This window comes from Trichomycterus rosablanca, chromosome 1 (assembly GCF_030014385.1).
Source record: "Trichomycterus rosablanca isolate fTriRos1 chromosome 1, fTriRos1.hap1, whole genome shotgun sequence".
NCBI classification, from domain to species: domain Eukaryota; kingdom Metazoa; phylum Chordata; class Actinopteri; order Siluriformes; family Trichomycteridae; genus Trichomycterus; species Trichomycterus rosablanca.
Window position 1 is genome coordinate 8,442,458 of NC_085988.1, and position 23,058 is coordinate 8,465,515.

Consider the following 23,058-nt stretch of genomic DNA (forward strand, 5'->3'; position numbering starts at 1 on the left):
ATTTTTAAATGCATGTGTTTCAACCACAACAGCTGCGAACAGGTGTCATCAATCAATTATTATTATGTACAGGTAATAATATGCTTGCACAAGAAGAAACGTTTGGTGTCCAGCACAGAGCCCTGACCTCAGCCTCATTCACCGGCTCTGGAATGAACCGGAACATCAACATCAGCGCCCAGCCGTACAAATGCTGGCGATAGGCGGGCGGCACGGTGGCTAAGTGGGTAGCACTGTCGCCTCACAGCAAGAAGGTCCCGGGTTTGATCCCCGGGTAGGGCGGTCCGGGTCTTTTCTGTGTGGAGTTTGCTTTGGTTTCCTCCCACGGTCTAAAGACATGCAAGCGAGGTGAATTCGAGATACAAAAAAAGTCTTGTGAGAAGCCTTCACAGAAAATCTGCTGCTGTTTAGGTTTTAATTTAATTTGTTTTATAAATAGGGACGTCCAACAAGCTTGCGGTCAGGTGTCCGAATACTTTTGGCCCTATAGTGCACGTATCAGCAGAGATTATTTATAAAACTGTGTATAATAAAATATTGAACATAAAACCAGTTCCTGAATGTTTATTTCTGCAAATGGACGACTCTGTTCATGTGAATGTGGGGTACAAACACTTACAGATCAGCAGCCAATCAGAGAGAAGAACAGAAATATTTATTCCACATGTCGATCATTTATACAAACAGAAACGAGTACAGAGACCATCAACCAATCAATCCCACGACCCAACACTGTACAACATTATTACACCACGTGTGTTCTCCCAGTCGTGTGTGTGTGTGTGTGTGTGTGTGTGTGTGATCGTAGTGGAGTGTGAACATACAGTAGAACTGGGAGTCGGATCAATATTTTATTGTTGAAAAAAATGGACATTTCTAGACGACACCATCAAACAAAACTCCTGCTAGTCATGTTAGACACGCCCCCAGTGGCACTTAACTCCACCCTCTCTTTACCGCTCACAGATGCAAACATGGCAGACTCCCTGGCTAAATGCCCAGCATTAAAATAAACGAAGTCTGCCGTTGTAGTTCACCGAATTCCAGCACGTGCTGCTTGGTGATTTTTTTACACACACTCAAGTGCAATAGATCTACGGTTCGACTGCCTTAATACTTGTGAGGTCATAACTAATTATTCTGCATATCATCTTTAATAGTGCCTGTGCTTATATAGTCCATCAGTTCTGGTGAGGGGTAAGTGCTAGCTTTAGTGTTCAAAGCTCTGCTAGCTACACCAATGAGCCAAAACATTACAACCTCCCGCTCTGACCCAACGAGACATAGACTCTCAAGACCAGGTACCAAGACATTGCCAGGATTGAACCACAAAAGGTCTTTTGCTGGTCCGTACCAGACGTCTCAGCCTTCATATCCTTGGAATCAATGAGTCTTGGCCGTCCAACAACCTGTCGCGGTTTGTCGCTCTTCTCGATCGACTGCTGGTGGGTCCTCACCCTTCCCTTGCAGTTAACAGGTCATAACAATTTGGCCCTTATCAAAGTTCCTGTGCTTATATAGTCTATCAGTTCTGGTGAGGGGTAAGTGCTAGCTTTAGTGTTCCTCTGGCCCAACGAGAGGACCTCAGCACCATGATTAAACCACAGCAGATCTTCAGCTGATCCGAAGATCTTGATGTACTCTGGAATCAATGAGTCTTGGCTGCCCAACAACCTGTCTCGGTTTGTGACTCGTCCCCTCTCTGCCCACTGCTGGTGGGTACTCACTACCGCTCCCTTGCAGTTAAAAGGTCATAACAATTTGGCCCTTATCATAGTCCCTGTGCTTATATAGTCTATCAGTTTTGGTGAGGGGTGAGTGCTAGCTGTAGTGTTCTTCTGGCTCTGACCCAATGAGACATGGACTCTCTAGACAGCTGAAGGTTTCCTGAGGTATCTGGTACCAAAACAATCACCCCATTACCAAGACTGAACCACAGTAGACCTTCTGTTAGTCTGTACCAGACGTCATAGATTTAATGTCCTCTGGAATCAATGAGTCTTGGCTGCCCAACAACCTGTCTAGCTGTAGTGTTTATCTGGCTCTGACCCAATGAGACATGGACTCTCAAGACATCTAAAGGTTTCCTAAGGTATCTGGTACCAGGACATTCACCTCATCACCAGGATTAAACCACAAAAGATCTTCAGCTGGTTCGTACCAGAAGTCTCAGCCGTCATATCCTTTGGAATCAATGAGTCTTGGCCACCCAACAACCTGTCTCGGTTTGTGGTTCATCCTAATGCTGGTGGGTACTCACTACAGCTCCCTTGCAGACTCTCAAGACATCTGAAGGTTTCCTGAGGTTTCTGGTACCAGGACAATCACCTCATCACCAGAATTGAACCACAGCAGATCTTCAGCTGGTTCGTACTAGACGTCTCTGCCTTCATGTCCCCTGGAATCAATAAGTTTTGGCCGCCTTCGGTCCACTGCAGGTGGGTACTCACTATGGCTTTCCTTATCAAATCTTTATACTGATCAGATCTGCTGTATTCAACACATGAACCACGAACTACCTACAACAGCACAACATCTAGTAGGTCCCTCACACTTACAAGCACCTTTGGGAAGGTGGGGGGTGGTTTTGGCTGATTGATGCATTGTTTTAAGACTTACCGCATGAAGTGGATGTGATGTATTTGAGATGCATCACCATGTGCACTCTTCCAAATAGGAAAATAAAGTTCTGTACATTCTGTATTGTCCATCAAAGGTTTGATGTGCTTCAGAACTCTTAATACTTCTTCACAAGACTGGCAGTTAGAGACAGAAATCTGATTATTGCACATCGTTGTTTTATTCATTGCAGGGGGTTTAGTATCTTATATTGTCTTTATATCTCTGGAAAAAGGACTAGGAAGTTCACAATGGCACCCAACAAGAGACGACAAAACACCTTTCTTACACTCACCCAGTAATGAAGTCTGGTTCTGAAGGACACGAGTGAGGACCCGTCAGGCATGTGCTGATATTACAGTTCCACACCAAAAGGGATTCTTAACCTTTTGTATCTAGGCCAGTTATTGCTGAACGGATTATTAATCATAAGGTTCAAACCCCATTGCTGCCGGGTTGCTACTGTTGGGCTGCTGAGCAAGACCCTCGACTCTCAACTGCATTCACTGTAGTCACAGCTGGACGTCCATCTGCTAAATTATAAAAACCTGAAACCTGAGACCTGAGACACAGGGTCTGTACGAGAATATCTACACAACGTGGCCAAAAGGATGTAGACACTACGAGCTTGTTGGGCATCGCACCAATACGACATTGCCCCCTCCGTCCATCTGAGGCTGCGACAGCCTTCAACTCTGTACCAGAAGCTGTCCTCAAGATTCTGAAGCATGTCTGTCTACGCGTGTCTTCATCCAAAGCGACTTAGAATTATCACTGAATGCAATTTGAGCAGATGCGGGCTGAGAGCCTTGCTCAGGGGCAACGGTGGCAACTTGGCGGTGATGAGGCTTGAACCAGCAACCTTCAGCAACATTGGTAGTCAAGTCCTGCTGAGCTTCCACTGGTCATGGTGCATACACGGCTCCACACTGGCTGGGGAAGGTTGCAGGCTAGGACACGCGTCCTCTGGCACTCATCTGTGAGGCTACAGACCGCTCCTCTTCACCAGACACCAGACGTAAATCTGAAACTTTGATGTACTAGCTAGCTGGCTAGCTGCAGTAATACTTTACGAACAGTTACTCACTACACGATTTGCAAAAGAACGCTAAATATTAATGCTTTTCGTCTGGTTGATGCTATGATAAGCTAACAATTGGAAGTCACTGGTTCAAACCATCCCCACTTCCAGGCTGCCACTGTTGGGCCCTCGAGCTAGGCCCTCACTTGCTCAGACTGTATTTAGAGGGAAAAACATTAGTTACTAGCTTCAGGCTAAACGTTTTTATTCATACAAACTTGTTAAACTGGCATTAAGCTACACGGTGCTCTCCGCTAGCTAGTGCTCCACTTACAGTACAGCGACATCCTTATGGATAAATCGAGTTTGACGTTTTAATGTTTTCAAGAACCGCTCTTGTCTTTATTAAATCGTATATATTTACTAGCTGGACGTTTAGCTTGTAGCATTGAGCCTTTCCTTGTTAGCTTCAGCGGACATCTAGCTATTACAACTGTCAACACATCCACCGTTTCATTAGTCTAGTAGAAAGAACTAACGTTACGAATATTAGAGACGAGGTTTTTGACATTAGTTCATTTTCCTCTTAGCAAAGGATCTAAAAAACTAGCCAGCTAGCATGCTATCATAATGCGTAACTTAAAAAACTGTAGCCGGGTCTGTTAGCAAACAAGCTGACAGTTGCAGCCTCCCTTGCTTTAGCTTCGACCACGTAGTTAGGCTAGCTTGTTAGACTGCACCCTTACCTGAGCGCCTGTACCAAAGTTTGACAGCGTAATGCTAGCATTGGCTAACCTTTTATAATGAAGCGAGCTAACCACTGTGCAAGGAAAATCAGTAGCCATGTACTAGCTAGCTAGCTAGCTAGCAACAGACAGGAAAGGACAACAGACAATGTCATAAGTGAGAGCAAACACAAATAATTACAGAAAGAAAAACAGCGATTAGAAGTCTGAAGGCACGCTAGCATCAAACGAAGTGGCTAGTACATGTCGCTGTTCGCCAGCTAGCTAGGTACTGAAAACCTTACTGAACAGATGTTCTCGAAACATGTCAAGTCCCGCCTCCTTTCAGTATTCATTGGTTGTCATGCTAACCAGTTGAAGCCTCAAATACAGCGATGGAAAAGCTGCTATGCTAATAGCTTTAGTCGTTTAGCTCTAAGGCTAGCATAGTGCCCACTCAGATCTGGCGGTATCGATGTTCCCCGCTGTGATTGATGGATGGTGGAACTGATGATCAGCACGTGCCGGCCCGGGTCCTGTAATACTTCTGTAACGCCGCCGAACGTTTGTTACTCACTACGTTACCACGTGAGAAAGAAGAGAATCTTTGGTACGATCAGGAAACGACGGACATGTGTGCGTGCGTGTGACGCTCAGCGAGCAGCGCTAACTGTACCTACGGCTTTCATCTAGTGCAAGAGGGCGGAGCTTACACCAAACTCAGCCAATCGCATGACGTCACACCCAGCCGTCCATTCCTTTTCTCCCAAACAAGACTGAATGTTGGCTAACGATAGCGCTACGTCACCAGAAACGGCTATCGGACATAAAGCTGCAAGTTTACTAGCACATTAGCTAACGCTAACACTTAGCTAATGTGCTAGTGAACATACAGCGAGCATCAATAAGCATAATTTGCTAGTAAACTAGCTAAGAACACAACGCTAAATTATATCGCTGTGTGATTACAAGCTGGAGTTAAGACTGTTAGCGCGCTAGCTTATGTCTGGATATTATAAAGTGCAACTTGAACTAGCAACTAAAACTGTTAGACAAGTATCAGCTAGCGTGCTAACAGACCAGGCTACAAATTTTCAGTAGCACATTATGTTAGCATGCTAGCTAATATCTGGATATCATAAAGTGCAACTTGAACCAGCAGATAAGGCCGTTAGACAAAAAAAAGTGTAGCCGAGCCTGTTAGCATACTAGCTGATATTTGCAGCCTTTGTTGCTTTAGCCTCGAGCACGTTGTTAAGCTAGCGTGTTAGCCTGCAGCGTTACCTGAGCGCCTTTTTTTTTTACTGAAGTCAGTACCAAAGTTTGACAGGATAATGCTAGCACACACTTCACTCCTCAGTACCATAGTAATCAGTGTGTGTGTGTGTGTGTGTGTGTGTGTGTGTGTGTGTGTGTCGTGATCTACTGTGTCTCGTTCTCCACTCACTCACTCACTCACTCACTCACTCACTCACTCACTCACTCACTCACTCACTCATTCATTCACTCACTCATTCATTCACTCTCACACACTCAGCAACCAAAAGAAGAAGAAGATGGCCAGGAAGAGGAAGAGCGAGTTCTGCCAGTTGTTGCTGTTGTTAGCGTTCCCGTTGCCGTGGTGATCTCCGCCGTAGTGAGGATCTGGGGTGAAAGAAACACCAACAATTGATATCTACACACGGACACGGTCAGGAAACACTAATAAAATATAGACCCTACTTCACTTAAACATCAGCCAACCAGGTCACAGTGAAACACAGAGGAGGCTCCGTGATGTTTTGGGGTTGATTTAAAGCCTGAAACTGTGCAGGGTTTAACACAGTCAGAGGACTAGCGAGGCCCTTCTGGAGCAGAACGTCTCAGGCGCCGCTCATCAGTCCCTTCAGCAGGATGACGGCCCGGAACACACCCAAAAATAGCGACGACCTGATGAGAAGATCTAAATCCTGTTGGTCGTTGGTGAAACGTGCTAACATTTGCAGCTGGAAGACTGGAATCTTGACCAGAGTTGGCTGCATGATGTCCACAGACTGTCACGTGGAGCTTTATCATGTTTGGAGAGTTCATTCAAATATAGACCCTACTTCACTTAAACAACAAACAGTGAAGAACAGAGCAGGCTCCCTGATGTTTTGGGGTTGATTTAAAACACAGTCAGAGGACTAGCGAGGCGTTCTGGAGCAGAACGCCGGTCGTCTGTGCCTTAAGCAGGACAGCGACCCGGAACACACCCAAAAGGACAGGTAGGTTCCGGTTCCAGTTAACCACTACTCCAAACTCACAGGAACATAGTCAGGCTGGGAAAAGGACGCGCCAGGCTAACCCTACAGGAAGAGGTGTAGCTGAAACACCTAAGCTCAACAATCAAGAGGGGTGTCCACATACTTTTGGTCATTTTCGCCTGTCTATATAGAATGATCATAGAGTGACCATGGGAGTACGCTAGGGGTCTGTGTGAAAACCGAGTGACCTGCCCTGCTCCCGACTACCTACCTGACCAGCTGCCTCAGTAGAGTTCTACTAAGACCTGGAGCTCATAATCGGATTATTTACACACTACTTATATAGAGATTATGCAGATTAGGTCACCGCAGTTTTAGCTCACTAAGCTAACACAGTTAGCCTGAGGCGGCACAACCCGCTAGCTAACGTCAGCTAACGTCTCCCTCTGTGTACCGAAAACGGTTAAACTGCCCCTGATTAGCGCTTCCTCTCCACCGATGCCGATCCCTGCCCCGACCGAGGAGCTCGAAGCTAACCCACGCCCCCCTCCGACACGTGAGCAGCAGCAGCCGCCCGCAATTTATCACCCACACGTTGACGAGTGTGGCGCCACCTAGCGTCGCGTGCGGAGAGACACACCCTAGGAGCCGCTCCTTCCTCATCTCCGCGTAGGCGCCTCTATAATCAGCCAGCAGAGGTCGTAAACGCACCGTTCGGACAGAGAGAGACCCACCTCCGACCGTAGTCCCGCCCATCCGAACAACAGGCCAATCGTCGTTCGGCGCCTCAGTAGGAGCATTTTAAGGGAAGCTCAGGATTTAGACACGCCCTCTTCTCGGGAGTGTGGGATGATGGGAAATGTGTGTGTGTGTGTGTTACCTGGTCTGTGAAAGGGATCGTCGGTGTTGAAGATTGTGGTGAAGAAGCCGAATGGAAACGCGCCGATACCGAACGACATGTGGAACCCGGTATCACCGAATCCCTGAAACTACACACACACACACACACACACACACACACACACACACACACACACACACACACACACACACACACACACACGCACACACACACGCGTCACGTCTCCGTCAAGCGCTCACGGGCTAGACAGGTGTTCCTAATAAAGTGCAAAACCCGCCAGGACAAACGGGTTGAACCTGGACCTGCAAACTGACCCTCAGGACAGCCGTCCTGCTAGGCTGACCTTTAAAAGAGGCAATACCGGAAGAGCACGGCTAAATCGCTCTCTGTCTCGGGCGCTGGGGCGGCACAGCGGTACGATGCGCTAGCTCGGACTCTCGATTTCGCATCGGGGCGGCGCCGTCGGCCTGGTCGAGCGTCCGACAGACACGAGGGAGGGAGGGTCAGATGAGGTTACTTTGCATTGGATAAGCGTGAAGCAGAAGAAGCAGCTGGTCGGGGTATAAAGAGCGGCCGCGCTCCAGGTGGTGCAGCGGGACGTTCCGCTAGCACACCAGCACCGGGATTCTGATCTGTCCGATGTTCCGGTCTCAGCTCTGCTCCCGGTCAGCTGGGCGCCCCCTAGTGCCTGAAGCAGTCAAAATCAGCCACTAGTCTGCAGGACTAAAAGAAAAGAAAAAAGTGGGCGGGGTCTTCCAGGCTGTGTGAGGGACCCTGGTTAGTAGGCCCGAGGCGGCGCCTGTACAGAAGTGGAGGGCAGGTGGAGATCAGCCTCCAGAAGGGGAAGAGGAACCGGCTACGACTAAACTGAGAGAAGACGCAGAAATAAAATAGTGGCACGTGAATGCGTGTGCTAGACCGTGGCTCTCTTCGTCCTGGTGTCAGCCTGACCACGCCCACTTTTCAAATGTAACCGTACAAATAAACATGGTGGGTATACAATCACCGACTGGTAGCTCATCTGTTGCTCTGTGCACTGTGAAAGTGACCCCCCACTGACCAGACGATGTTCGGACGGTGGATCCTGATACTAACACAGTAATGACACATATTCAAACTGGTGTGTGTGTGTGTGTGTGTGTGTGTGTGTGTAAGTGTAGCAGGTGCAGCAGTGTTGGTGGGAAGAACACGGTGATATCATGTGACTCACCCCTCGACTCTCGGGTTCTGTTCTCTGTCCTTGGGGTCGAGGCGGAGTTTTTAATCTGTAACACACACACACACACACACACACCATCACACTCTCATTACTACACATCCCCCCTCACCCTGACTCTGTTTTGAAGTGCGTCTGTGGGAATTTGTACACAGTCAATCCCTGACGCTGAAGGAGAAGGCCCGGCTCGCAGCAGACGTTCCGATTCATCCCAAACGTGCAGGCCTAATCTCATACGCCTGTGAGCAAAGGGTGTGGCTGCACCACCCGGGCTTAACGATTAGAAGGGGTGTCCGCATACTTTTGGCCATACAGTAGAAGGCGAAAATGACACGCTTCTAGCTTTGCGGCAACAGTTTAGGGAGGGTCCTTTCCTGCACAAAGCAAACTCTACAAAGCCATACAAACCAAACGCCGTCACCTACGGACCGAACGGGACGTCTAGTAAGCTCACGGTCAGGTGTCCAAATACGTTTGGCCATATAGCGTATTGTGGTGTGGCACAGTGTTCCCGTAGAAGCTTTAAGCACACCGCTTTGCTTAAAGTCCAGCTAAAGTGACTGAAGAGAGGGAGGGACGCTGATTGGTCCAGTCACCAAAAGTACAAGGGTAATACGGGTCACTACAGGCTTGTTAGTTACAGTTAGTTCCCACCCAAATAATTTTGCCCATGTGTGTACGTAGCAGCCAATCGGAGGGCGGCTTTGCTCCCCGTGGTGACGTGAACCCCGGGTGAGATGATGGGTACCTGGGATCCTCCTGACTGGTGCTGCCGCGGCCGTACAGCGGAATGACCTTATCTCTGCTGATCCCTGCCTTACACACCGGACACTGCTGTCTGCTCGGCCTCGTCTCCAACCACTGGGAAAATAACCGACACGACAGGTCAATAAGCTTCGTTCTTCATTCCACATTTCCTCCCTCTCTAGTCGTATCCGGTTCCCTCCTCCGAGATCAGATCAGTTCACCGCTAGTGCACATGCATCCAGCAGACAGTAGAGGGTGCTGTTGTACGGTGGCATGAATTCATCCCGTTCCCTCCTGTACAGGTGCAGCCGGTAGAGTCCGTCCTCACAAAGATGATGACGACGATGGAGATACTTCAAGGTCTGAGGTTCAGGCAGGTGCATTCCGAGACCATCTCCAGAGGATTTAGCTCATGGAGAGGAGTGATACGCGTGTACCTTCAGAAAACACAAGTGCTGTGAAGCACACACCTGTGGGCTGAGAGGTGAAGGTCTTTCATTCCATGATTTCATGGCTTGTTCTTTAATCCTCACCGGATCGAACACACTCCTACTCAAGGTTTTCATGTAAACGAGGCTAAACTGAGATGTAAATTAGGGGTTGGGACAGCAGCCTAAACAAAACTAAACTAGTACTAAACAAAGCAGCCTGAATCTCCACCCACTGACATTCACGCTGTTTCAGTACAATCGTCATTCAGTAAGTGTTTGGTTCAGCATGCAAACACCAGTGTGTGTGTGTGTGTGTGTGTGAGAGAGAGGTCAGTAGAACATGCTCACCTGATGAAGACACGGCCAGCTGTGGGGAGGAACACAGAGAGACGTGGGTGTTAATTACCAGAGCTTTTAGTTCAAATCAATTCATTTACGTGTGTTTAAGTACAAGAGAATAATAATAATAATAATAATAATAATAATAATAATAACAATAATAACAACAACTATACTAATTCTCTTAAAAATAATGACAATAATAAACTAATAATAAATACTAAAGTAATAAAAAACAATAACATTTATAAACTATAGTAACAGTTAGTATTGTTTTAATGCATTAAATATTTAAAATAATAATTTTAATAACACTAAAATTAATAATAATAATAATAAAAATAATAAAACTACAATTAATAATAATAATAATAATAATAATAAAACTACAATTAATAATAATCAAAATAATAATAACAATAATAATAATAACTACAAGTAATAATAATATTCAAAATAATAATAACAATAATAATAATAACTACAAGTAATAATAATATTCAAAATAATAATAACAATAATAATAAAAACTACAAGTAATAATAGTAGTAATAATAATAATAATAATAAAACTACAAGTAGTAATAATAATAATAATAATAATAAAATAGTAATAAAACTACAAGTAATAATAATAATAATAAAAAATAATAATAAAACTACAAGTAATAATAATAATAAAAAAATAATAATAATACAACTACAAGTAATAATAAAAAAAAATAAAAAAAATAAAACTACAAGTAATAATAATAATAATAAAATAGTAATAAAACTACAGGTAATAATAAAAATAAAAAATAATAATAAAACCAAGTAATAATAATAATAATAAAATAGTAATAAAACTACAGGTAATAATAATAATAATAAAAAATAATAATAAAACCAAGTAATAATAAAAAAATAATAATAATAATAAAACTACAAGTAATAATAATAATAATAAAAAATAATAATAAAACTACAAGTAACATTAAAAATAAAAAATAATAATAAAACTACAAGTAATAATAATAATAAAATAGTAATAAAACTACAATTAATAATAAAAATAAAAAATAATAATAAAACTACAAGTAATAATAATAATAATAATAATAAAATAGTAATAAAACTACAAGTAATAATAATAATAATAATAAAAAATAATAATAAAACTACAAGTAATAATAATAATAAAAAATAATAATAAAACTACAAGTAATAATAAAAATAATAAAATAGTAATAAAACTACAGGTAATAATAAAAATAAAAAATAATAATAAAACTACAAGTAATAATAATAATAATAAAAAATAATAATAAAACTACAATTAATAATAAAAATAAAAAATAATAATAAAACTACAAGTAATAATAATAATAATAATAATAATAAAATAGTAATAAAACTACAAGTAATAATAATAATAATAAAAAATAATAATAAAACTACAAGTAATAATAAAAATAAAAAATAATAATAAAACTACAGGTAATAATAATAATAATAAAACTACAAGTAATAATAATAATAATAAAATAGTAATAAAACTACAGGTAATAATAATAATAATAAAACTACAAGTAATAATAAAAATAAAAATAAAAAATAAAACTACAAGTAATAATAATAATAATAAAATAGTAATAAAACTACAGGTAATAATAATAATAATAAAACTACAAGTAATAATAATAACGTAATAATAACATGTTCCAGATCTTTAGTGAATAAAAACAGAACGCTGCCTCTTCGCTCTGTTTAAGTCTCACAGGTGGAACATGAAGAGCACTGAAGGGATTTCAACATAATCGATCAGACTCTCAGGAGTGTGTGGAGGAGCTAAACCACTGCTAAACGTTACGGTCGATCCTGATGCTAATCGTACTAATCTAACAGGATCTTGTGTTTGTGTTCCTGCTGCTGAACTGTTCTAGTTCTGATCATTCACGACCAGCCAGACTGGATCAATAAATCCGTTACTCACACCAGCATGTTCTCAGCACGTCGTACTGGTAGCTACATCAACAACCATGCTGTATTAGACCCAAACACAGCATCAAATTACAGTTGTAGCTTAGCAGTTACTGGACTAGTAATCAAAAGGTTGCTGGTTCAAGCCCCACCACTGCCAGGTTGCTGTCTAGGATGTAGGATATATGGAAGTGGATTATAGTGAGGAGGATCTGTGCAACATCTACCTCCCTTTTATTATCTCTGCAACCGAATCTAGAAGGTCTTGGCGTCAGTGGGTGGGTCAGCGGCACTGCCACGTCTCAATGTGACGCGGCCTGACCGCAGCTGAGATCTGAACCTGGGGTCACTTGCCGGTGGTGGATTCTTACGGAGAGCCGCAAAGCGTACGGAGAGTCACGCTTAGTCTGCACCTCAACTCAACTAACCATTGAGGAACCCGTCGACCTTTCCTCCCTCAGGCACGGCACCAGACGTTCGAACTCGTATTAGCCTTCTGGGCACCTCTCTTCTAGCTGTACGCTATATGGCCAAAAGTATGTAGACAACCCTCCAAACTACTGAGTTCAAGTGCATTATATCAAATGACTCATGTGCTTCCAATTTTGTGAGAACAGTTTGGGGAAGGAACTTGAGGAAGCCCGGTCCAGTTTGACCTCAGCCCCACTGGAATGAACTGGAACGTCGATTGCAGGTCTATTAATGAGAGGAACCTTCACAGACCCTCCACTGACCTGCTATAATTTAGGTGGTGGACCATTCTAAACACTACACGATTAAGCGTTCTACCCCTAGATTTAATTCTAGTGATCCACCATCACATCAGTTTACTATCACACTTATTATTGAACATGTCGGTTCAAACCCAGGAGGGTGAAGCGAACAGAAGGCTGAGTCACTCACACCGTTACACCCGTCAGTGTTTAGTAAACGCGCTCGCTCCGAGGGTCAATATTTACATCAGGGCTTTCTCAATGTCACAAACTCACAGACGTAAACTTACAACGTACACTCACTACACAGTCAAAAGTATTGGGACACCACTTCTAATTACTGAATTTATGTGTTTCAGATACAACAGTCGCTACACACACGACCATGGGACACTCATACCAGTCCAACACACACACACACACACACAGTACCATGCTACACTCATACCAGTCCAACACACACACACACACTACCAGGATACACTCACACCAGACTAACACACACACAGTACCATGCTACACTCATACCAGTCCAACACACACACACACACACACACACACACACTACCAGGATACACTCACACCAGACTAACACACACACAGTACCATGCTACACTCATACCAGTCCAACACACACACACACACACTACAAGGATACACTCACACCAGTCCAACACACACACACACACACACTACCAGGATACACTCACACCAGTCCAACACACACACACACACACACACACACACACACACACACACACACACACACACACACACACACACACACACTACCAGGATACACTCACACCAGTCCAACACACACACACACACACTACCAGGATACACTCACACCAGTCCAACACACACACACACACACACACACACACTACCAGGATACACTCACACCAGACTAACACACACACAGTACCATGCTACACTCATACCAGTCCAACACACACACACTACCAGGATACACTCACACCAGTCCAACACACACACACACAACCAGGATACACTCACACCAGACTAACACACACACACACACACACACTACCAGGATACACTCACACCAGACTAACACACACACAGTACCATGCTACACTCATACCAGCCCCACACACACACTACACTTGTACCAGTCCCACACACAGACAGACAGACAGACAGACAGACACACAGACAGACACACACACAGACACACACACACACACACACACACACAGACACACACACACACACACAGACACACACACACAGACACACACAGACACACACACACACACACACACACACAGACAGACAGACAGACAGACACACACACACACACACACACACACACACAGACACACACACACAGACACACACAGACACACACACACAGACAGACAGACAGACAGACAGACAGACACACACACACACACACACACACACACACACACACACACACAGACACAGGTTACTTTAACACTCTCTGCTCAGTGGTGCTCCAGTCTTGGTCCTGTGCTCTTAATAATCTAGTTATAAATAAATAAACAGTGTAACAGATATAACAGCACTTACAGCGTGTGACTTTATTCTGGGTATTTATTCAGTACCTGATTATATTATATATAAATCATTAATGTTGCAGGCTGCTGTATATTCAGTTCAATAATGATCAGAATGTGATTAAACTGCAGGATGAAATAAAAATAAAGTTAGTACCAGAAGAGATGTCCACACAGGCTGATCACGGCGTCTCTGGCGGTGTCTAAGCAGATGTTGCACTCGAATGTAGCCCGCTCCCGGTCCCTCTGCCCCGGTTCTCCCTCTCCACCGCTCCCCCCGGCCTTCCCACCGTCCCCCCCGGCCTTCCCACCGTCCCGCTCACTGCTGCTCTCCCTGCCCGGGAACCCTCCTCTGCTGGCCGGCCCACCGCCACTCGAGCACCGGGGATCCGCGGCCTCCATGGTCTTGTTTACACGCTACGATTCACAACTACAAACTGTGTGTGAGCCTGAGAGTGAGTCACGTGACCTGCCACTGAGCTCACTTCCGTCTATTCATACAAGGAGTCGGTACAACGGAATCGATTCTCTGTGGCTCTGAGCTTATAATGTACACAGAATGAGACTTTCGGGTCAAACTGGCTTACACCAAACACCGAATCGAAACAGTATTTTTGTAACGTTTTAACTTTGTACAGGTGGCTGTGAGTTAAATTCGATTCACCGATTACAAGCTGTTGTTCAACTGTGTTTGAATTGAGAGTCGGATTCGAAATCGACTCCTAATCTTAAGAGTCGACTCACAAGGTGTAGCAAACGAGAAGCAACAGTTTTGGTCAAATAAAGCTTCAGAAAACCAAACACAATGCAAACTTTGTAAATAATCAAGAAATAAACATCAATCCCAGATTTTAAGCGTATTGCAATTGGAATCAATTTCAAAGCACACGGTATTAAGAGTTATTAATTAATACCATATGATTCACCTCCTAACTGAATCTGATTGAGTCGATTCCCCCGAATCTGATTCGGTTAAATGACACTTTAAGTTAATGTACACTATCACCACAGTAATTATCGGTAATTTAGATATACTTTAACGTTAAAGAAAATGTAGCTTGTCAGTAGCTGATATAAAACGCAGGTTAGCAGAAGAATCGAGAGTCGGCTCCAAAGATTACTAGTCGATTCACGTAAAGAGACTGAATCGGTTCTTTATTCTTAATTAAATAGAGACATTCGAGTCGGTTCAGAGTCGATTCACACAGTGAAACCGAATTGTCTAGACTTCGCGCACACCAGTTACTATTGTCTGGTGGTATTTGCAGTTGAATAAAATGTTTTATGCTGTAAATCACATCTGTAGGAGTCAAATTTATTTGACTTAATTATTTTGAAAGTAAGAGTCGAATGCAAAGATTGGGAGTCGGTTCACACTATCAAGCGTTGACGAATGAGAAGCAAAACTAATTCGGCTCAAAACGTCCCATTACAAAACACCATTTATTATAATATATACACACTGCAAGAGGATTCACAAGGGGGCGCAATAGTGCTGTGTATCAGTGACAATTTGGCCAACTTAATATTAATGCCCGTGGTTTTGGAACGGCATCTCCAATAATCCACATTCAGGTGTCCACATACTTTTAGCCATACAGTCTACAACCCCTTTAGTGTGTTTTTAAGGGTCAATTCAGGGCATCAACCCATCCCAGGGCATCACACACTCTCACTTATACACTTAATCATACTCTTATATCTGTGAGCAATGTTAGAGCAGCAAACCCACCTTCTGCATGTTCATGGGGAATGAGAGAACACTGGATCACTTGAAGGATACTCTTACAGGGACACGAAGAACTTAAAACTGTATCTCTGGTGTCTATATGTGATACATCAAGCAGTCAGTCGGCCGCTTTTGAAGACCGTCGTCAAGCTTCTAGTACAACACTGGTTGTATTTTTAACCACTTGGCCAAATTCATTCATTCATTCACTGTTTGTTTTACCAACTCTTTATCCTGATCAGGGTCACAGTGGGTTTCATTGGTTAAAAGGTAGGAAACACCCCGGACAGGTCGCCAGTTCATCACTCACACTTATCTAGGAGGACTTTAGCATCTCATATTAACCTGACTGCATGTGTCTGGACTCCACACAGACTCACACAAAAAGGACCCAACTCACTCCACCTGGGAATCAAACCCAGGACCTTCTTGCTGTGAGGACCTTCTTCTTAATTATTCCACCCACTTTCTGCAGTGCACCAGTTTAACTGGCACTAAAACAGTCCTAGATCACCACAATGCTGGATAGTAGGTGTAGTGTTGTTGGGTTTGAATACCTTATTTTAGGCACACAGTGAAGTAAAGCTCACCTGACAGAGTGTCCTGCTTTTTCCTTCAGAATCTTCTTTATAAACGACTCGGTTCCTGCTTTACCTCTGAACACATTTTCACATATAAAATAATAAATCTGTGATGATACAATCAGGTTTAAACAATATAATAACAAAGGACAGAAAATCTGAAGAATTTTAAAAGATCTTTATTAATAAAAAGTCAAGCTTGCAATGTACAATTTATACACTGTGGACAAAAGTATCTGGACACCTCTGTGTGACCTCATGTCTGTGTATGGGAATTCATGTATGTATGGATGATAAGGTCACATATACTGTAAAGCTTGTGCGTGTGCCGATGTTTGCTGATAGAAACCATGCTTGTTGACGTTTATAAGCCCCACCCCCAGGTTCCCCATCACTCCATATCCTGCATTGTCATTGGCTAAAGCTCAACTCATAATCTGATCGCAACACTGGATCACGCTCCAAGATTCTGAGTCGCCGACAGGTCCAGATATTTAGCACGCTAGATATTTTCGAGTTGTTGAGCGATCAAAAATCAGGACAAACATGGTGTAGTGTGAACTAGGCATAAATCCACTTCAAGTGAAGTTGAGCAGAGGGAGGTCAATGGCATTTCTGGACATCATAGCTTTCTCACTCCAATGGAGATTTTTTTGACTCCATGTAAAAAATAAAACACAAACGTTACATAAAACAACAACAATCAAAAAATATATTGACCTTTGATGTAGAAATACTAATCAAAAGCTGTAACATTAACACAATTACACAACGTCTATAATTTTTTGTGGTAGCGGTAGCTCAGCGGATAAGGTAACTAGACTAGTAATCAGAAGGTTGCAGGTTCAATTGCCACTGCTCTGCACCTGAGCAAGGCCCTTGACCCTTAATCACCCAAACTATATAAATGTAAATGAAATGCTTTAGGGTAGCTCACAGAAATGCTCTCATCAATCGGAACCTTAGAATTGCGTCGCGTTAATCTAAGTTCCTCAGAAGTTCCTCCTGAAACACAAGAAACAAAAGGAATCACAAGGAATCCAGGTGTGTCACTGTTATGGCTGCAATTCTGTTCACATACACTGAATACGTTCCAGTTAGTCAGTAAGCTGCCGGTCCCGGGTGGTTCCCTATTTTTCCTGGTTGCTGTAGCCAGTCATATTGTGAGAACCGGTTCTGAGTTCTGCTCTGTCCCTGTTCTGTCCACTGTCTCCGTTGTGGGCTGCGGATGTTTTTTATGCCTTTCATTTGTCACTGTTTTGTTTCTGTTATTTTGGCCACATGATTTATTCGTGATTGTCCCTTTTTTGTTCTTGCAGGTGTCTAGATTCACCTCGAGCTTCAGTAGTGAGACGTGACCCACTCCGCTACAGTTTAACCTTCCTTACTTTACATAATCACAGACTATGGGTCTGTCTGAAAACCTAGTGACCCGCCCTGCTCCCTACTATCTACCTGATCAGCTGCCTCAGTAGAGAGGATTCTAATAGGACATGAAGCTCATAATCAGATTATTTAGACACTCTACTAAGCCTTAACACTGATAGCCTTAGGAATCACTGAAACCCTGAGGACACAAGTCATGTATAAGTGTATGTAAACCTTCTGGTTTTAGCTGTACAAGTAACTCACCATCTTTACAACCAAAACCCAAAACCAACCTACCTGCAGCACTTTAAGAATGGAACCCATTTCCATTCAGGGCTCTATCAGGGTCTACACAAAAAAAATTGTTCAATATTAGAGCAGTTCACATATTTATTTCCTTTTACTGTAACAATAAAGTAAATGTGTGTTTGGGTGAATATTTTAAAAATGTTATAAATAAATTTTAGTTGAATAATTAAAAACAGATGCTGTGATGTTCAGGTGGCGCAGCAGTCTTTATCTTTTATAATGAACTACGTCACACAAACACTGTCGTCTACACGAGGTTGAGAATGGACATGGGTTCATGGTAAGTGGTGCTTCTAAGCAAACACAGCAGTTCATGTGTTTATTTTCCTTCTACTGTAACAATGAAAAAACGTCATACGTTCAGTACAGCATTGAAACAGGAATCGTGTTCAGCTGTGTGTTCGAGTGAACACTGCCCTCATACACTGGTTAAGATTAGTACACACACTCAGAGTTTAGCTTTTCTAAAAAAACTAGACACAAATCCACCTACCTGCATAGGCTGTTCCTCCATTTATAGCTGCAATTTCCCCTGTTTATAAAGAAAAGAAACTATTAGAGCAGTTCATACACAGTTTCTTATTTCCAAGTCTATGGGTGTCAAATATTAATAACAACTCAATTACTCATTATACACAACGTCACCTAAACTACAAATATTTGAAGCTTGATGCCTTTCATCAAGAATTCTGTACCCTTAAACTCGACATGTGTGACCCAGATCAACCACTCAGCAGCATAAAATCATAACCGCTGCTTACCTGAGCTTCTCTTCTTCACATTGAGACCACATCTATATCTGTGTGTTGTTCCATTAGGGATATAATCTACTTGTTTTTCATCCTGACAGTCATCCTGTATGTTTCCAGAATATTTCCTGAATATACAGACCCATTTTCAACTGTGTTTATCCACCTAACTAACTAAGACTGTCTTTCTCAGATCATTTATTCTCTCAGCTTCCACAGTAAAAAGCTGAAACTGTTAATGTGTTCACTAAACTGTCACTTAAACCTCTACAACCAATAAAGAGAGGTTTATTTTACTGCCAGCTCATCTAAATGACACAGTGGAGAAACCAAATAAAAAAATAGCAAATCTTGCTTTGGCTCAGAGGAACAACTGAAATTCCGCCCACAATCTGAATTCAGAAGCTCTGATTGGTTTATACAGCTGTTTATCAAGGCCTGAACCACGAGTGAATCACTGAAACACATGAGCACTGATTTATGAAGTTGTTTACGCACGACACCATAATGAAACTGAGTAAGCAAAACAAATGAATCTTTACCATAGATAAGAGCACAGCTCACTGAGTCGTTTGAAAAGAGTCGTTTCTGACTTGTTTTGACTCAGTGATTCAGTGATGCTTTTTTACAGACTGATGGGAAGAAATAGGGGAGGGTAAATTTCATGTGTATGGACAGAGTCTGGGAGAGTTTTAGAGCCAAAAAGGCACAAATGTATAAAATAATGACACTATAAAGTACTAATAATTCATCTTACATATTTGTTCTGCAGTATAATCTGTTTCTTTTCTGTGTTGGAAAGCTTTGGAGTCCAACATGGACTCTTTTTACTTCAATAACTCCAGATCTGAATTAGTTAAAAGCTAAATGTTTGCTATAGTCATTGTAAACAACATTTGCCACAGACATAAAGTGTTGGTAATAAAATATATATTTATATATTATATATATATATACAGTGGGGAAAATAAGTATTTGATCCCCTGCTGATTTTGTAAGTTTACCCCCTTACAAAGACTTGAACAGTCTATAATTTTTATGAAAGGTTTATTTTAACAGAGAGAGACAGAATATCAACAAAAAATTAAATAAAAGTTATAAATTAATTTGTATTTAATTAAGGGAAATAAGTATTTGATCCCCTACCAACCAGCAAGAATTCTGACCCCCACAGACCGGTTATGTGCCCATGAGGCACACAAATTAGTCCTGTTCCTGTATAAAAGACTCCTGTCACAGAATCAGTTTCTTCCATTCAAATCTCTCGACCACCATGGGCAAGACCAAAGAGCTATCAAAGGACGTCAGGGACAAGATTGTAGACCTGCACAAGGCTGGAATGGGCTACAAGACCATCAGCAAGAAGCTTGGTGAGAAAGAGACCACTGTTGGTGCGATCATTCGAAAATGGAAGAAATACAAGATCACAGTCAATCACCCTCACTCTGGAGCTCCATGCAAGATCTCACCTGGTGGGGTAAGAATGATTCTGAGAAAGATGAGGTCAGCCCAGAATTAATATTAAACGGGAGGAGCTTGTCAATGATCTCAAGGGAGCTGGGAGCAGAGAAATGCTGGATATGACCCCAAGAACACCACCCCCACCGGGCATTTCTCTGCCTCCAAACATGGCGAGTGGAGTTGATGCCAAAGAGCTCAATTTTGGTCTCATCTGACCATATCACATTCTCCCAAGCTTTCTCTGAATCATTCAGGTGTTCATTGGCAAACTTCAGACGGGCCTGTACATGAGCCTTCTTGAGCAAAGCGACTTTGGCCCGCAAAGCAGGATCTCAATCCATTACGGCGAAGTGTGTTACTAATGGTTTTCTTGGTGACTGTGCTCCCAGCTCCCTTGAGATCATTGACAAGCTCCTCCCGTGTAATTCTGGACTGACCTCATCTTTCTCAGAATCATTCTTACCCCACCAGGTGAGATCTTGCATGGAGCTCCAGAGTGAGGGTGATTGACTGTGATCTTGTATTTCTTCCATTTTCGAATGATCGCACCAACAGTGGTCTCTTTCTCACCAAGCTTCTTGCTGATGGTCTTGTAGCCCATTCCAGCCTTGTGCAGGTCTACAATCTTGTCCCTGACGTCCTTTGATAGCTCTTTGGTCTTGCCCATGGTGGTCGAGAGATTTGAATGGAAGAAACTGATTCTGTGACAGGAGTCTTTTATACAGGAACAGGACTAATTTGTGTGCCTCATGGGCACATAACCGGTCTGTGGGGGTCAGAATTCTTGCTGGTTGGTAGGGGATCAAATACTTATTTCCCTTAATTAAATACAAATTAATTTCTAACTTTTATTTAATGTTTTTTTTCTGGATTTTTTGTTGATATTCTGTCTCTCTCTGTTAAAATAAACCTTCCATAAAAATTATAGACTGTTCAAGTCTTTGTAAGGGGGTAAACTTACAAAATCAGCAGGGGACCAAATACTTATTTCCCCCACTGTATATATATATATATATATATATATATATATATGTATATATTAGGGCTGTCGAAGTTAACGCCATAATAACGCATTAACGTGATCTCAATTTAACGCGATTAAAAAAATAGTGCCGTTAACGCAAATTCTATTTGGCCTTGCGAGTCATCCGTAGTTCATGTTGAGACTTGCCACCGTTTGTTTCATTTGCGGTTTGTTATCATAATGTAACCGAGCATCGTAGTGATGCACTCGCTTAATAAAGAAATGAATACACGCCATATTCACAAGTTGTCGGGAGCTTAACACTTTATTAACTCTTTCTGTTACGGTACCGAATAGCGGACAGCTAGAGTCATCGCGTTAGCCAAACACACTCACTTTGTGTAGAAACGTCCATCAAACCATTGTCACGATACAAGAACAGAAAAGTCTGTTACAATAACTACGCCTTATCCCACCTAAAGCACCGCTGATCTACAATGTTTGCTGATGGAGAAATTTTAACCTACAATCTGACATTTATACGAAGTCAAGGTTCTCTGCTGGATAGTATTACTGCCTAGTATGTGAGTGAATAAAACTCCCTTACAGTTTTCTCTTGTCCCAGCAGTTTAAACATAAGTACATTTAGCATAAAATGTGTTCACCATTTTAATTGTAACATTTTACCTAAAAATCCTTGTTTTCTATAACATTTACACAGATTTTTTTTTATGTGATTAATCGTGATTAACTATATGAAATTCTGAGATTAATCGCGATTAAAACTTTTAATCATTTGACAGCCCTAATATATACAGTGTATCACAAAAGTGAGTACACCCCTCACATTTCTGCAAATATTTTATTATATCTTTTCATGGGACAACACTATAGACATGAAACTTGGATATAACTTAGAGTAGTCAGTGTACAACTTGTATAGCAGTGTAGATTTACTGTCTTCTGAAAATAACTCAACACACAGCCATTAATGTCTAAATGGCTGGCAACATAAGTGAGTACACCCCACAGTGAACATGTCCAAATTGTGCCCAAAGTGTCAATATTTTGTGTGACCACCATTATTATCCAGCACTGCCTTAACCCTCCTGGGCATGGAATTCACCAGAGCTGCACAGGTTGCTACTGGAATCCTCTTCCACTCCTCCATGATGACATCACGGAGCTGGTGGATGTTAGACACCTTGAACTCCTCCACCTTCCACTTGAGGATGCGCCACAGGTGCTCAATTGGGTTTAGTCCATCACCTTTACCTTCAGCTTCCTCAGCAAGGCAGTTGTCATCTTGGAGGTTGTGTTTGGGGTCGTTATCCTGTTGGAAAACTGCCATGAGGCCCAGTTTTCGAAGGGAGGGGATCATGCTCTGTTTCAGAATGTCACAGTACATGTTGGAATTCATGTTTCCCTCAATGAACTGCAGCTCCCCAGTGCCAGCAACACTCATGCAGCCCAAGACCATGATGCTACCT

General features: G+C 42.4%; 2 protein-coding genes across 2 annotated transcripts in view; both read right to left on the reverse strand.

Annotated features, from left to right (window-relative positions):
- Window positions 1–633: 633 nt before the first annotated feature.
- Window positions 634–14,830, reverse strand: rnf5 (ring finger protein 5). Its single transcript, XM_063015999.1, has 6 exons — window positions 14,565–14,830; window positions 10,195–10,213; window positions 9,417–9,529; window positions 8,663–8,717; window positions 7,471–7,579; window positions 634–6,009 (listed from the first exon to the last, which is right to left on the reverse strand). Exons 1-6 carry the CDS (start codon window positions 14,807–14,809, stop codon window positions 5,891–5,893), a joined length of 660 nt encoding a protein of 219 aa, XP_062872069.1. The 5' UTR covers window positions 14,810–14,830; the 3' UTR covers window positions 634–5,890.
- Window positions 14,831–16,880: 2,050 nt separating this feature from the next.
- Window positions 16,881–23,058, reverse strand: part of LOC134333896 (uncharacterized) — a 28,053-nt gene continuing 21,875 nt past the window's right edge. The window contains exons 10-12 of the mRNA XM_063016099.1: window positions 18,888–18,926; window positions 18,383–18,433; window positions 16,881–17,722 (exon numbers count right to left, since the gene is read on the reverse strand). Coding sequence (XP_062872169.1) covers window positions 18,393–18,433; window positions 18,888–18,926 — 80 coding nt within the window. The 3' untranslated portion in view covers window positions 16,881–17,722; window positions 18,383–18,392. The remainder of the gene's footprint in view (window positions 17,723–18,382; window positions 18,434–18,887; window positions 18,927–23,058) is intronic.

Coding starts and splice junctions, on each gene's coding strand:
- rnf5 (XM_063015999.1), bottom strand. CDS start 14,809: ATGGAGGCCGCGGATCCCCGGTGCTCGAGTGGCGGTGGGCCGGCCAGC. Junction 8,718..9,416: donor ACCAGTCAGGAGGATCCCAG/GTACCCATCATC, acceptor TGTGTGTTACAG/ATTAAAAACTCCGCCTCGAC. Junction 7,580..8,662: donor CAGAACCCGAGAGTCGAGGG/GTGAGTCACATG, acceptor GTGTGTGTGTAG/TTTCAGGGATTCGGTGATAC.